We start from the raw sequence: 17,386 nt of genomic DNA on the forward strand, positions 1-17,386 counted from the left end.
TGTTTTTCAACCAACCGGTATCATTTTTGAACTCATCCAAGATATTATCGGGATGAATCTTCTGACCAAGTTTCATGAAGATCGGACATTTAATGTGGCCTCTAGAGTGTTAACAAGATTTTACTATAGCCATATAAGGAAAAATGCCCCGCCCCTTGGAAGCCAATTTTTTCAAGCAAACATAATTATTTTCTTACTCATCTAAGATATCTTTGAGACCAATCTACTGACCAAATTTCATGAAGATTGGACAATACATGTGGCCTCTAGAGTATTAACAAGGTTTAACTAAAGCCATATATAGCCATATAAGGAAAAATGCCCCGCCCCTGGTGGCCATGTTTTTAAAGCAACAAAAACCAAACTCATCCAAGATATAATTGGGACAAATCTTCAGACCAAGTTTTTAAATGATCGGAAAATAAATGTGACCTCTAGAGTGTTAACAAGGTCATACATTTCAATATAATTTAAAATAAAAGTTTAGAAGAACATGTGTGAAATGCGAAATAAGCCAGATATTTAATTCTGAAATCAAAAATGTCTGTAAAGTCGAATTTGCCAGAATGTATATCATGCATGTACGATATCAATTTTAATTTAGTTTAATGGTGGTTTTTAAATTTCTGCAGCGATGTCTATTCATACGACACACAAACACCAACTCCGATCCTAATAAAAAGACGAATTCTTCGGTTATTGTAGGAAAATAAGTACGAAATATCTTCGTCACCATCGGCTCGGGGCGCTAATTTGTCTTTGCTGCATTTTATGAAATTCGTCTTCAATGTCTTGCCTATTTTGTGTTATTGTAACATGTATTTATCAATATATTACAATTTAACACATATAAAAATCGTATAGTCTCGCTTTAATCGTTTGACAAAAGAATTCCATATTGCAAAGAATCATCAAACAATAAAAACATATTCAAAAGTTTGCTATCTTCCAGAATGTAAAATTATCATTTATAATTAATTCCACTTAATCTTATTGTGCTTAAAATAATATTTTAAATAGGGAGAAAACTCTGTCAATTCAACATAAAATTTTTCAAAAGCCATTTTGCAGTTACTTCCCTTGACATGCTAAACTAGAGTGTTCACAAGCTGCTTTACTATATAAATATAAGGAAAATGACCCCCCCCCCCCCAGTGGCCATGCTTTTTTACCGATCCAAACCATTTTCGAACTTAACCGTCATATCCAGAAAACACATGTTCTGACCAAATTTCATGAACATTGGACCAAAAATGTGACTTCTAGAGGGTTCACTTGTTTTCACTATATATATATAGAGAGAGAAAACTGCCCCGCCCCCTGGCGGCAATGTTTTTTTCACCGATCTGGACCATTTTCGAACTTGTCCGAGATATCAATGAAACCAGTGTTTTGCCCAAGTTTCATGATGATTGGGCAAAACTTGTGACTTCTAAAGTGTTCACAAGGTTTCTTTATAGCCATATAAGGAATACTGCCCCGCCCCTGGCGGCCATGTTTTTCAACGGACCAGAACCATTTTTCAACTCAACCAACATATCATTAAGACAAACATTTTGACAAAGTTACATGAAGATTGGGCATCAAATGTGACTTCTACAGTGTTCACAAGGTTTTTTCTTTTTTTTAACCTAGTGAGCTAGTTTTTGACCCAGCATGACCCAGTTTTGAACTCAGTCGAGGTATCAATGGGACAAATGTTCTGACCAAGTTTCATGAAAATCAGACAATAAATGTGGCCTCTAGAGTGTTCACAAGGCAAAATGTTGACGACACACGACGCACGACGGACAAAAGGCGATCACAAAAGCTCACCATGAGCACGTTGTGCTCAGGTGAGCTAAAAAATGTATCAAAATGTTTCTTAATACCTGGTGTAAATAGCTTCCATTAAACTTCTTTATTTCAAGTCGAGTTCTTAAATGTTCCATTATTTTTTTCAGTTTGATGAGGCTAATTCATTGCATTAGTGTCCTTCTGGCGGCTTGTATGCGTTTTTCTTTTTTTATTTCGTCTACTCACAAACGAAAGCTTTCCCGTTTGCGTCCTTTTTATTGAGATTGTAAATATTTTGTTTCCATGTAAAAAAAATATTTACTTGTTAAGCATATATGTGGTTGAACCACGATATATTCGATGTATTGTGACTTTTCCCTTGAGATGAGATATGTTTCTTACGAATTTAAACTAGTGCATAAAAACAGATTTTTATGCTTCTTATTGGCGTCGCTCTGGAGAACGGCGACTAGTATGTAATGCTTTTTTTCGCTTATGGGAGGAGCAGTTATTGTACGGATCAATGTATATATTTTTGTTTTAAGAATATCTTGCATAGTGGTGATTTTTTTGTGTAAATTAGTGTAAATAAGTACTGCATTTGTGCCTATTATATTTATTACAACATTTATTGCCAAAATGCAAAGTTAATTCATAGCTAAACACAGGGACTGGCCACTAATAAAAGATCACAGGGACTGGGTAAATACGCGAACCGGTGAAACTTTAAATAAATAGTCAACATTTTTGTCTGAAACTCAACAGTCGCCGTGGTGTAGTGGATGAGGTGTCCGCCTAGCGATCGGGAGTTGGTGGGTTCGATTCCCAGGCGGGGATTGTTTTATATATTATTTATTATATATATATATATATATATATATATATATATATATATATATATATATATATATTTTTAAATACTGCGTTTTACTGCGACCTAAATACAACGTTGCACATTTTTATTAAAATTAATGGATGCCGCGTGGTGACAACGTTAATTAAAATTTCTTACATCTCTTAAATATCTTATAAAAAATACACGTGTTTTTATATTAACAAATAAATGCAAACAACACATCTATTTTGCATGTATTTTTGTTGTTGTTTATGGTTGTCTATCATAGGCCCTAAGTACTATCCCTACCACATATAGAGCGCGGAGCGCGACACGTATTATTGATCGTAACAATGAGTTGTGATAAAGGAAGCAGCCGCTTATCAAGGAGGAGCTGTGTCCCAGCAACCCGTTTCCCTAGAGTCAAGCACTCCTCGGAGTTTTTTTTAAGAACCACATATAGAGCGCGAAGCGCGACACGTATTACTATCCAGGTGGTATGGACCCTTTGGTATGGACTTTTTTAGGTGACACTATCAATGCGCATTTTGTGAGATGAAGCAGATTTTTTAAAACCTACACAGTTCTGTTCCATTAATGAAAATTGCACACGGATGCCAGTAAAAAAAGGAAACCAATGTTAATAAAATGAACTATTGAATATTTGGGGGTTACAACACAAAATCATAGATAATGGTTATTTGGGAGTTATAACACAAAATCATAGATAATGGTTATACCAGTATCTTTTTCTATTTTGATTAAAATAATCGGCCAATATATTAATATTTACAGTAGAAAAAAATCGTTCCATGTAACTTCATTGAGTGCCTTTTACACTGAAATTCCCGACGCCCTTTGATGCTTTGCATCAATACTTATCTTGTGGCAATCTGAAATACATCATAATTACGTTATCTAATAAACCTGTGTTATTGTTTAAAAAATTCCATGCATACTGCACGATTATGCTTCACGCAACGTGAAATGTTGTCACCGATTTCAGACGTATTAAAGGATTTATGCATATACCTGAAGACATCGGCACAAACTGCAAGAAAAACTTTTTTATGAAGCCCCTGTGTTAATCCTTGAAAATCCCCGTTGAATCTGCACCCTATACATGTTATGATAAAATTCCACATGAGGTAAATACGAATAAGATGTATACAAAAGGAATACCATGTTTAGATACTTTTTTTGCATAAGCGCATATGGAATGTATCGATTTATGCGTATCGCCGATCGGAATGCATCCACAACAAGTAAGTCTGTACTTGTCTTTTTCAATTAATACAATGTATTACCGTTACAAAAAATCATATTGCGATACAATACTAAAATTACATCTTGTTCAAATAGGAAAAAGCTGATTTCATTCCTAACAAGTTATAAGCACAGAAATGTCTAATTTTTACGAACCAATATATTTATGTTATGGGATTTGTAAAATTTCGTTTGGAAGCAAATACTGCATTGACAATAATCGCGACAGATGTCATCCAATACAGGTAAACACACAAACGCACGCTCACACAATACTAAGGCGAACAACATACTTTATAAAGTAAGTTTAATTTATTTGACACACAACCTTAGTTTTCTAATGTTTAGTCTGATATGTCGACTTCAAACAATTCCTAAGTGAACGTTATCATATCTGAAACATATTAGAAAGTTCTGGACGTATTGTATTGTGTCATAAATGTTCAAACATTTACATGTACGTATATATGTTATGATTTTTCACAGTTTTGCTGTGTTTTTAAATACAAAAGTGAGACAATTATAAACTATTCTGCCCGTCTTCTGTCTGCAGTATACAACACACATATAGGAGACAGGCAATATTAATTGTTTGTAACTTGAAACGTTTTGGTAATTATGCTACTTAGTATTTACATATTAAACGCACAGTCAGTCTCCAAACATAATGACCATAATTCTGGGCACTTAAGGCCAAACCTGGCATATCACGTGACCGACGTTTGTCACACTAATGACCAACAAATGGATCGTTACATGACGTTATTTACCAAACGTCATAGCAATAAGACAAAATGGCGCCTTGTTAAAATAACAAGTGTATAAATGGATTTACTTTGATGTGATACATCTTGCTTCAACAAGGAAAACTCTGTTGAAGATGAAATTGCACAGAAAACAGAATGAACAACTTCAAAGGCAGTCATGGTAAAAGGTGAGTGCTACTGTCAAACCTGAGGTGTATCAATACTGATAGTGATTGCGCTTACATTCCTGGTTAAATAATTTAAGATTATGGTTGACGTTTTTGCTATAACTGTAGTTGAAAAGAACAATTTTCTATTGCTAGAGTTTCTGGTATTTCATTTTATACTATACTTATTTCGTTTTTTTTTGGATTGCACTGTTCGAAAACAGAGAATGTTCGAAAAAGCCTAAAACGAAAGCGGAAACGAATCTCTTACACATGTGTATCAGCAGAACAGAACAGAATATAATATTTATTTGACTTAAGCATAACAAGCTTATCGTCATATACAAATACATGAAAATTTTACAGACATGTGTATCAGCAGAATAAACTAAATACCCTAATGCTCAAAATGCCAAACGTGTATATAAACATGATTAAACAATAGTTGGAAGTTCTTGTATAACAATAAATGTAAAATCCTGGCTTCATTTGACTAATAAACACAATGTCAGTTTAACATAGGATACCTAAATTATGCGTGCACAATATAGTAACGTGTAGGATATTTTTACCTCTTTATATCAAAACATTGAACTAATGTGCCATAAGAAATAATAATTACAATCGATAATTAATTAATGTTAAAATCTATGCTTCTCAAAAGCTCAAGGCCGAGCAACTTGATATATTTTTCATAATGCTGTTTTGGTCAAAACTTTGTCATGCGTGATTGTAACCTTATACATGACGGCAAAAATGTCATTGAAAACTCTTCAGGGCTTTGTTACACAATCATTACTTTGTATTTCACACTAGCGTCAAAAATGTTGTTTTCAACGAATATAAAAATGACAAAATATTTGCACGATTATCGAAATAGCACACAAAAAAGTAAACATATCCTACACAACACTTGACTGCGCGCGCATTTGTTATGAAAATTGGAAAATTACGATAAACTGATCAATGAAACTATTGAGAGCAATCAAGCTTGGGTGAGAAATAGATAGTGAAAGTCTGTCGTACTCGTGGAAATTAAAAATTGCGCCGAAATGCACAGGTTTGTTCAAAGTCTTTTCGTCCCAGGGTCTGCTTCTGTTTTCAAGGACGACACGGGTGTAACCCAGCTGGTGAGACAACACGGACATCCGAATGGTAACATACTCGTGCAAAGGACCCAGGAACGAGGCGTTGGACACCAGGTTTAAACTGATTGAGACGAAGTACGTGCCAGCCTTGCGGATGAACAATTCCCCATCCAAATCCAAATGCTGCAACCCACCGCTTATTCTGGTATGGTTATTCTTGTTCCAAACAAGACGATGGAATCCTATTTCAAATCGTATTTCAGTTAACAGGTGACATATTAAATACAACTGTCTGGTTAAGTGCGGGACGTTGTTACAGGTACTCAGCTATATACACTAACAATATAAGCCAGATACAGATACAGGCCTAAAGCGTCAAACCCATGTCTGATACTGAAATATCAAGTACTAGTGCCTTAAACACGTTTTCTATGAAGCGCTACAACTATAATATTGTGAATTTATTTACAACACAGCTGTCTTTAAAGTTCCCGTTCGCGGATATATATTTGGGCAGAATCGTAAGAAAACGTGTGTTTTTATGAGGATATCACTGAAAATCCGTTTGAAATCGGTTGAAAACAAACAATATAGCGATTTTTATTTTCGGGTCGAGTACGGTAAAGTACGAAAACGACCTAATTAATATTCATGATTCGACACGTAAACTCAAACCTAAACAAACACACTTGCGGATACGGGCGAATTTAGCGGAGAAAAGGTAAGAACAAATTCAAATACATCTTTTACAGACGAAAACTGAGTTGCAACGCTACGTTTTTGCTAAATCTATGAATTTATCTTCCATATGCTAATAATGTTTAGCGAAAGCTAAATATAGATATAATTTGCATAACTCGCGAAGCTGCAATGATTTTCGCCTATTGCATGTATTTATGATCATTTATATATTATTTTATCGATTCAAAACCGATTTTGACCAGGTTTTCGTTGTCAACCTCGATAAAAAATCTATTTCAATGAATTTCTGTAAAGTGTATTTCTCGCTTTACGATTTATATGCAAAACAACGATCTTTTTCGCGAACGGGGACTTTAAGCTTTTTGAATTATTTCCACAAATTACTTAATACTTAATATGGTGCCGCTGATGTCGTTTGTATATGAAGAAAAAAACAGCACAGCGTTACCAAACGCTTATGTATTTTTTTAGACTTTGAGAACATGACTTATTTGCATTTAACAGTGTATGCTTAATATGGTACTAAAAGAATACGTTCGAGATAATCGACGATCAGTAAACGCGACAAAGCACTGACCTGGCCATTGTGTCGGCAAAAATCCCACTACCCCTGCAATCCTTCCTTGTGGTATGTCAGGTGGGTCTTGTGGTTGGCATGGCACTTTCACCGATACTTCTGGCAATGCTATACAATAGTTTTGTTCAATTTTATTTTTTTACAATATTTTAAAAAGTTCTCGTTTATTTTTCCACATAGATCAGAAACAATTGGTATTGTTTTATTTGTTAATTTTATTAACTTCACTAATACTTACTGCCAATCTTCTGCTCATATAATTTTTCGAGGGCAGTCTGAAAAAGTATACAGTTTGTATACATGTACATATATTAATTTTCATGTGATCCTCATGTTGCATATTGTTTTCAACAACAACAACAAACAAATTAAGAAATTGCACAGAACTACCTTGAACATGTATTATTTAAAGTTGTTTGCCATTTTCATCTATATTATAAACATGAGCTTACACGTGTGTATGATATACTACAATTAAAACTGTAAAGAAGAAAAAACCGTTCCCCCTTACCTTCATTACAGCTAGTTCAAGCATTTGCTTCACATCTCCGCAACATATCGTGCTATTCTCTTCAGATATCAGGCTTTCTACGTTTTCGGGAATCTTGTCTTCGATCATCACTCCGCGTGGCAAAAGGTCTGTACACTCGCTACACATCTTCGCCACGATATTCGCGGTGTTATCATGCCTTTTTCTCTCCCACGTGATCGTGATAGCCAGGAGGACAACGGCCTGTACAATCGTGGCGATCTTCAATATCAGTAAAGATGACCGACCCATGATGTCTGTCGAAAAAAAAATCAAAAATAATTGTTCTTTGTAATGAAGAATGCATGGGCGTCCGCAAGAATGATTCTAGGGGGTCAAGTTTTTTCCCCTTTTGCCGCCGGAGGCGTATACAATTTTAAGCATAAGACAAGATAATGGTGCATCATGAAGTATATCTGAAAGGTTACGAGGTAGGATTGGAATTGATAAATTGACTGTATTGGAGTGGGTTATACCAATTTCATCTCTCCTTTGATAATAGTGACTTTTCTCATGTAGAATTCTCATCAGTCATCACTCATCATCTGAAGGCACTCGTGTTTAACCCACAATAACTAACGTGATAGGTAAGCCAAGATAGGAAGGGGAAGTCCCCGTTTCAGGATTGGACCGACGGACCTGTGTATAAGTCATTTCCTCGAAGATGTTTTTCATCTACTTAAGATGCTTACAGTGGGGATTTTCTACGAAAGTTTTAATTGTGCTACATGACGAAATCATCGAGAAATGCGGCAGAGACCCCCGTCGCCCTCACTTCCTATTCAAGGACTGAATAAATGTAAATTGATTGTCTTCTCCCCTCGATCTCGCACGAATGAATCATGTATAAAACAATGTTTTGAGTGCAAATAAATTGTGCAATAACCGCATCAATGATTTGTTTACATGTAAATGAGAGTTGATGTTCGTGTGAAACTAACCATGGGTCAATCTGACCCTAATTGTTCAATTCAAGAATCATAATTGTACACGTTTAGATTTTTCCATATTCAATACTATGTAACACGATATAATTGCTGTATGTACATGTAAACAGATTCGGTCTCGTAACTATGTCATTGCATATACTGTGCGTAGGCATGGGCATACAGTTTTATTGGAAGTTTGTCAACGAAAGTACCAAGACATTGACTTCATCGTATATATATTATACTGTTCAAATATATTTAAAATCATATAGACAAGTACCAAACAACACAAATCTTACTATCCTCAGTCTATTCGTAGTACTAGAACTAATATATCGTTCCATATCAGTTGGATATTCATATGTCTATTGATATAGCTCTATTGAGATGTTTTATCCCCACGCTTTTTCAAAAGCGTGGGGATATTGTGGTTATCTCCGCCGTCCGTCCGTCCTGGCAACTATCTCCTCCTACACTATTAGCGCTATAGCCTTGATACTTACGCACATGGTAGCTATGAGCATATGAGCGATCCTGCACTATTTGGAATTTTGATCTGAGCCCTGGGTCAAAAGTTATGGGGTTAAGAGTGGGGCCGGGTCAGAGATTTTTACTCATTTTTTTAGGTTATTTTACTATAATTTCTTCATTTCTACACCTATTATCTTCACATTGATACTGAACCTCTCTTATGACAATACAGTTCATCTCAACTAAGCATGGCCCCATTACCAACCCTGGGGCGCCCCGCCCACATAGGCCACGCCTACCCAAAATTGCCTTTTACTATATTTTCTTCATTTCTACACCGATTCACTTCTAGCTAAAGAAACTTCAGCGTACAGTTTATATTCTATTGACATACCTGTACGCTGAAGCCAACCCCGCATCTAAGTCAACCAGAGTCGTAACATATTTATGTTACGCTATAAATCAAAGAAAGCTCTTTTTTTGGATACATTTCTACATACATTGTATATTGGTGAATTAATATAAATTACTGCATCGGGGAATATTTTAATGTTCAAATGTTTGAAATGCATCTTACAATCGATGAAAATAACTCTCATCCGTCTGAAATTCACAATTTTGACGCCATAGTCGCTTTGTCAAGTGACGAGTTTTCATTTGGATACTTTCGGATCGACCTTGACATTTTTTGCTGAAATTGTAAACATTACTTTCGTTTTCTGAAATCTATTATGTATTTGTGATTAACAACTTACGTCTGGTTGATTATAAGACTGATTTCAGTGTGAATCAGGTATTTTTAAATAATATTTACTTTGAGTTTGTATTTACACTACAATTTGTTTTGTATTTACACTACAATTTGTTTACAAAACAAGCCAGAATAATCTAAAATACCGGGAAATGTCATTCTGAATTTGAAAACACTTGAGCACATGGTATGTCACTAAAAATAGAAATAACGTCATATGACCGTGAAATCTCGGGAGATTCGCATTTCAAGAAAGTCTAGTCACATCGCTGTATTTCTCGATATGTATGTTTTTCACAACCGACGAAGTCAGTTTTTAGGATTAACGTGTTGTGTGTACATGTTGGGAGTAGATTGAAACTCACTTTTCGGATAGCCAAGTGCATAATGGCATTGCTGCTTGTTTGCGGAGATGTCGAAAGCAACTCGGGACCTCCAAAATCTGAAGGATCACGGAATCCAGCAACGACCTCCCAGACCACCAGGCCGGGGACGGGCGCCGCCCAAGGGAGCCAGGGCGTCATAAAGCGCCAGATGTCAATATCTACGTTTACCAAGCAACAAAATCAACAAGAAGGATCATGCTATTTTAATGATCAAGATGAGAAGAATGGCATATCTCAAATGTTTGATAATTTAGAAACTATAACTAACAATTATCCACAAGCATTGTTGTACATTGCAGGTGATTTGAATTCCAGATGTAAAGATTTTTTGGATTATATTCCATTCGATGATCTTTTTTAAAATTTTGGTAATATAGATTATGATGGTAGCACATTTGACATCCCGCGCAATTATAAAGATATTGTACGTGGTAATAATTATGGTAAATCTCTGGTAAATCTATGTTACATATTTGACATACACCTTCTCAATGGCCGTTTCCCTGTTGATAGATGTGGTGAGTTTACATGTTTCTCAAATGATGGCGCAAGTGTCGTAGACTATATGATTGCTTCATCTTTACTTTTTCAATACATTAAAGACTTCAAAGTTTTAAACAGGGATGATTCGGATCATTTTCCGGTTTCTTGTGTGTTTGAATTTCCATACAGGTCAAACAATTTTGTAAATAATACGGGCAAAAGCCCGCGAAGCGGGCGTTGACCGTTCATACATATGGGAATTTAGACATAAAATTACATAAGAATACCACATATGGATACGTCTCAAAAAAATTTGCCACGCGACATATATTTTCGCGATGCTATTTATGAACTTGAACAAATCAAAAACACTTTGACATATGCTAAATCACATGTAAATACATACCTCAGAAAAAGTTATATCAATGACATCATAATTGTGTAGCGAATCGCACTAAATATTCTCGCATTATTTGTTTTTCTTCGCAACCGTTCCAGAATTAGGTCATTACTTAATTATCTCCCCTGATTGCTCTTCTTCAGTGGGTATAAGCCGAAGACTGGTTCACTACATATAGTAACAGTCTTCACCGAACACAATTTAGGGGAACATAACCCGTCTTTAATATATTGCTGAATCTCCGATTTCTGTCGAATTTATTTGCTTTGATCTTTTCGATATCTTATTGTTATTATTATCCTGACAAATCACAAACGCTTGTTAAAAAATTATTTGTTTTAAACACTATAGTTGGCATCTCTATTCTTCAAGTATTCTCGCGGTATTTCAATAACGACACCCTACTGTTTATGTATCAGAATTTGTGACGCATTTCCATTCGCTCTCAGAAAGAAGTTTTACGTTTGATCATGAGCAATATTCTGGTAAGTTGTCGTTGTTACCCACCAGAAACACATTTATTCACAAATTTTTAAGATATTCAGATCTAACTTTTTAGTCTTTTAGCTTTAATTTTTAAAGTATTTTCACCTCGTCTGCTCGCACTTTACCGATATCCCAAAAGGTTACATATCACTATAAATAGTTTAGGCCTAAAACCACAAAATCCGATACCGTTGGAATTTTCGTACCACAATCTTACGTAAAAAATCTTCCAGATTCGAAATCAACAAAAAACAAGACATTTATAAATTGTCTGCATTATTGATCAAATTTTAAGATATTTGTTGGTTTTCCGTTTTTAGAAGCTGTTCTGCCAAGGCAAGAGCTGGGCATTATACAAGCCACTATATCCAGCAAAACTGACAGTTTTGGTTTACAGAAATCAACAAAGGAGGGATTCCCAAAATTTCCAAGCTATACACACAGTTATTATCTGTGGTGATCTTTATTGGTTCTGTTTGTTTACTTGGATGGAACATGTGTGAACTTTTATAGAACTTTGAAAAGTCTATATATGTCTATCTATAAACAAAAATCAGCTATGGTATAATAAGATCAGATGTGCAAACAATGTCAAAGGGTTGTTAAATTAACAATTTGAAGGCAATTATGCTGAAAAAATATGAAAAGTTTCCATGCAAATTTTGTCTGTATATCGACAAGTGTCTGCCGATTATTGTCAAACTAGTAATACAAAACTTACCACAAGTATGTAAAAGCACTAAGTACCAGTGATCATTTTTAGTAAGATAGTGTAATTCTAAACAGTAGCAAATAGCTTGTTTAGTAAATGCATAATGCAATTAATATGATTTCCGTTCTATTGTGTAATTAATAAATTGGTTGTTACTTGCTAATCCATGATAAATGTTTTATGGCTAGTGCAAAACCAGCAATGTTAATTTTGTAAAAGGTAATACAATAACACCACTTTGTAATTTCATATACGTAAATATTCTTGAAATGTAGGTTGATGAGTTTTACTTATTTTGTAACTATTATTTTATGTGCAAATAAATGATGTGAAGTGTTTTGTATATCCACACAATACCAAATATCTTTTTATATATATACTGTATTATGTGTTATTTGAATGTTTAAATAAAAAAATATGGATGATATAACATGATGCATTCTAATATTTGCATTCAAATTGTAACTGTAGAGCTAAGTGTATGCAGTTTAGACTGTGATTTTAGAATTGCTACAAAATGGCTAGTTTTTTAGTAGCGACACAATTTAAACTATTCAACAATAGTTTGCGAAAGAAAATTAGAAACCTGCAAGATACCTGTATTTATTAAATATTTTAATTGCGAAACAAGTATGTTGTTATGCTGTTACACCTAATTATACATTGATAATAAATAAGAAGACAATTAGTGGTGTTAACGTTTCCCAACAGTAGAAATCATTCTTCTGATGAAGTCAGTGGTATACAGACGAAAGCTCCAGGTATGGCTTTCAATACGTAGTGTGTGTTATTTGGCAGTCTAAAACATATTGGATTAAAAAAAATCCTGTCAAATTTGTCAATCAAAATTGATTTGACACATCACATGTACTGTATGCTAAATGCAACTGCTTTAGCAAGCTGTCAAGTTGAATTGAGACATTTGATGAAACAAACTGGTTCCTGGGTAGGACCAGTACTTAGTGTCTATATGACGTACCATGACGTCGAAAGTCTACAAGACCTACTAGGTAGAACGAGAAATGCACTTCGACGTACAGTTTTCACCGATCCTTGAGTGTTAGCCAATCAGAAGACACCTTACATCTGTTGCTTTTAGAGATATTTGACATTGAACATAAGTATTATTATTATTTATACCAAATTATGCGACTATCGACCGCTTACTCATAGATATTGTGCGTATTTATTAAACGTTATTATTATTATTATAATTTATACCAAATTATGCGACTATCGACCGCTAACTCATAGATATTGTGCGTATTTATTGACCTGGCGTGGCGGAATTAACCTCTGACTTATGCAAGTTATGGTTATCACAAAATACGACCAACGGAGAGGTTATAATACATTATTTATCCCGTTAATGCTTGGTAACTGTTTGGTTACCGTTGGGAATTTCCTACACAGTAATGCACTGGACGGTCGTGATACTCCGCCCCGCATGATCAATAAATACTCACAATATGCTGAATAATTTTAATTTTAAAAAGGTAACAATTGAATCTTCTTCAAATTTGTATATAATCTATTTCAATGCATTAAATACTTGAAACTTCTATGTGTTGTTTTTTTGCCATTCTGATATTTTTATTCATTTTGTCCTCAATTAAAAAAGAGATTTTAAACATTTATTATGAATAAATATGAAGGAAAAGCGGCTCAAGAGACTAGTGTTTTGATTGGCTGTTCAAAAAATGTGTACGTCGAAGTACAAACATGTATGTCGAAGTACAAATTGTACTTTGACGTACAAATATATACTTCGAAGTGTATTTTATATTTATGTCGACGTACAATTATTGTACTTTGACGTACATTTCTCTTTTTAACTTGTAGGTCTTCTTGACTTTCAACACAAATGGTACGCCATAGTATGTCTTTAGGGTTATCTAAAGAATGCTCCCACTTAAGAGATCAATACAGAGACCTCCCAGTGACTAAGCCAGTTAGCAGAAACCCCATCCACTATACCACAGACACCGAACCAGCTATACATTCCTGTGGCTAGAAAACAAAAAATATAAGATGCTAGATCTTTAAGCTTGGAACATGTAACTTGTTTTAAGATTGATTGTTTTTGGATGCATTACTTAATTATTGCAACAATTACAATATTTTGAACACAATCATGTCAATATACTTATTAAAAATACATAGTTATCAAAAAAACTTAAAAAGCTTTTGCCCGTAAATTAGGTAGCACCTATAATCATATTATGAATGAGTATCCACTTAACACAGTGAACTAATTTTGATGGCGTAATACGTCATGTGACGAGTTTGTACTGACGTTAAGGGGCTTATTGCAGAGTCAGTATAACATTTTTTCTGATACCATAAATTCGAATGTTAATTCTGCGCTAGATCTGATTACAGCTATATATCAGGATGCCGGCAAATGCATGCTGGTTAATTGTCGGTAATTTTCATCACAACCACCTCGGTGGGATGACGAGTGCGACTATTTAAAGTCGGTAAAATACAGCTCTCTTCGAAAATTTCGTAGCTCCATTTTAGAGTTAGATATCAGGTTGTTTAAAGATAAACGGAATAATTTAAGAATCATTGTAGGTCAAAGGTACATGAATATCAAAGGTAAAACCGCGAAGAACTAGTTAATTGTAGTAATAATCCTACAATGTTTTGGAAAATTTTAAAGAAAAATAAATCGACCAAATGAATTGATTCTAGTACCTCAAAAACAGAATGGTTACAATATTTCAGTTTCCTTTTATTCGATGAGAACTCTATTGTTGTTGATTACACTGTTGGAAATGACCATGCTTATTCTGATGATACGGCAAATTCACTTAATGATCCTTTCACATTGCAAGAAATTGAATGGTCAATATCCAAATTGATAAATTGTAAAAGTTATGGTCTGGATGGAATTCCGTCCGAATTTTACAAGTGAATATTAACGGATATTTCTCCAATAATGTTGTTGCTGTTTAATAAAATACTAGACACTGGTTACTTTCCCGAGTCGGTGGGTAAAATTATCATTACACCGATTTATAAGTCAGGTCCAAGTAATAACCCTGGTAACTATCGTGGTATATCTATTACGAATACTCTATATAAAATATTCTCTGGAGTGATTAATAAGAGACTGTATGACTGGGCAGAGGAAAATAATAAGATTTATTCCGCGTTCTCTTTGGGAGAGGCCGCCGTTCCGATAATTTGGATTCAAACTACCGTTTCGTGTCATAAGTTTAACTATTGACATATCAAACACTATTGCTTATACGGACCATGCGTTAATTTTACAGGAATCTACTTGTGTATAAATATGCGTTTAAAATGCCAAACAATACTTGTAGAGAGGATTTAAACCGTTATAATAATTTAATAAACTTAAAATAGTATATTAAACTGTAGTTAATATGTCCACATTGGTATTTCAGTTATTACTTTCATATATTACTTTACTTTATCATAGTTGAAACGCTTAAGCATGTTTAAAGCTGCTGTATTTACACAAAGATAAGACTAGGGTGAATGGTAATACTTATGTTAATGTCAATAAGTGTACGTTAGAAGGATTATAAACATAGCGTACAAATGAAATTATTTATCTCATTTTTGAAAACTCAATGCACGCGTTGCAACAGCGCCTCAATGACGTTAGCATTACGTGACCAGCAGATATAAGAATCGATTTCTCTCTTAAATGGGCAATGCATGGAAGTAGTGTGCTTAGATGAATGGAAAATGGTGCAATCTTTAAACAATAATGTTGAAAACAACTTAATATGTTGATATGAGTTCAGGCAAAAGTAGCTTAAAAAGTAACATTATGACCTTAATCGTCCTATGATTTTCCGCCACCGATGGGATTGAACTGGATTTCTCCCCTGACTCCAACAGCAAAAACCACGGGTACGTATGCTTGTCAAATAATTTGGTTTGTATTTAAAAATGAACGCACAACATTGTGTGTGCTCACGCATTCATGTATTCATGCTATAATGACTTCGATTTTTCGATTAAACCGTAATTATACAAAATCGCAATGCAGTTGTGACATAGGTACAGTTAACGCTCCGAAAAGGTTTAAGCGCTCAAGTGCTTTACGTTTTTGCTGATCTTTTGAACAGAACATGGAGGGCATTTAGCACTATGTCGAAACAATCGTCGGTCGTGCATGCGGGCTTACGCGATACAAATAAATAGATGCACATTTGGCCCAGAAACTACAAGAAACGAAAACCTGGTACTAAATTCAGATTAAGAACAACTAAACAAGACGATCCAAAACTATTAAGAACAACGTACTATGTATTTAATTTATGTATCGATAATCACTAACCGTTTGAAGATTCGCTTTGTTTGACCAGTTTCGACTACTGCGCAACGTTCACTGCGGGCTCTAAGTTATATTGTATTGTACAAGGGCGTTCATTCTAACTTAGCTTGTTAGAGTAATGCGACATTGTTCGTTATCAACTAAGCGAGATAGTGTATCCGTAATAAACGTCCGCTTTATATTTCTACATCGGCTGATGTCGACATACAAAGGTATAACAATTTGAGTAATTCACAAATTTTAATGGCTGTTCATAGTCAGTAGAGTATTGTCCCTTGATAAGATGGCCGCGTGTTTTAATGCTCTGCCAAATTGGGATATTTAATGGTAATATACGTGCAAATAACAATGGGGATTAGCATTGACCAGTGGAGGGTTAAAATATGTAAGAGCAGAATAGATAAATTTTAAAATGTTTAAGATAGTATTTTGTGAAAGAATATATCAGTTTAATGTGAAAAATGTCAATGTTTCCTATCAAGTGGTTGATTTTGGCCAATAACTGCATTAAAAAGCTGTTTTGGACCGGTCTTTGTTTACTGTCAACTTTTCGGGAATTTCTGGTTGACTTTCCTAATGGGGTTGGTCCATAACTATAAAGTCGCGCCAGTCAAAAATCATAAAAAGCGACATTTAAAGTTATGGTAGCCAGAACTATTCACTTCAAATTGATACTGAACCTCTCTAATGACAATACAGTCAATCTCGAGAATGCATGGCCCCATTACCAACCCTGGGGCGCCCCGCCCACATAGGCCACGCCC

General features: G+C 34.7%; 1 protein-coding gene across 2 annotated transcripts; it reads right to left on the reverse strand.

The window, feature by feature from the left end:
* Positions 1-5,084: 5,084 nt before the first annotated feature.
* On the reverse strand, positions 5,085-16,755 carry LOC127851090 (uncharacterized). Of its 2 annotated transcripts, XM_052384588.1 has the most exons (6): positions 16,626-16,687; positions 10,203-10,381; positions 7,669-7,943; positions 7,396-7,432; positions 7,158-7,265; positions 5,085-6,120 (listed from the first exon to the last, which is right to left on the reverse strand). In XM_052384588.1, exons 3-6 carry the CDS (start codon positions 7,936-7,938, stop codon positions 5,723-5,725), a joined length of 813 nt encoding a protein of 270 aa, XP_052240548.1. In that variant the 5' UTR covers positions 7,939-7,943; positions 10,203-10,381; positions 16,626-16,687; the 3' UTR covers positions 5,085-5,722. The 2 variants fall into 2 exon arrangements, with proteins under 2 accessions (XP_052240548.1, XP_052240549.1); XM_052384589.1 differs by lacking the exon at positions 10,203-10,381 and having other exon boundaries at positions 16,626-16,755.
* Between the last annotated feature and the right edge of the window lie 631 nt (positions 16,756-17,386).

This window comes from Dreissena polymorpha, chromosome 11 (assembly GCF_020536995.1).
Source record: "Dreissena polymorpha isolate Duluth1 chromosome 11, UMN_Dpol_1.0, whole genome shotgun sequence".
Lineage (NCBI taxonomy): Eukaryota > Metazoa > Mollusca > Bivalvia > Myida > Dreissenidae > Dreissena > Dreissena polymorpha.

Excerpts from the sequence above, each read along its gene's own strand:
- LOC127851090 (XM_052384589.1), bottom strand. The coding sequence starts at position 7,938 with ATGGGTCGGTCATCTTTACTGATATTGAAGATCGCCACGATTGTACAG. Across the intron at positions 7,433-7,668 it reads TTGAACTAGCTGTAATGAAG|ACTGCCCTCGAAAAATTATA; the intron begins GTAAGGGGGAAC and ends ATACTTTTTCAG. Across the intron at positions 6,121-7,157 it reads TTTGCCGACACAATGGCCAG|GATTCCATCGTCTTGTTTGG; the intron begins GTCAGTGCTTTG and ends GATTTGAAATAG.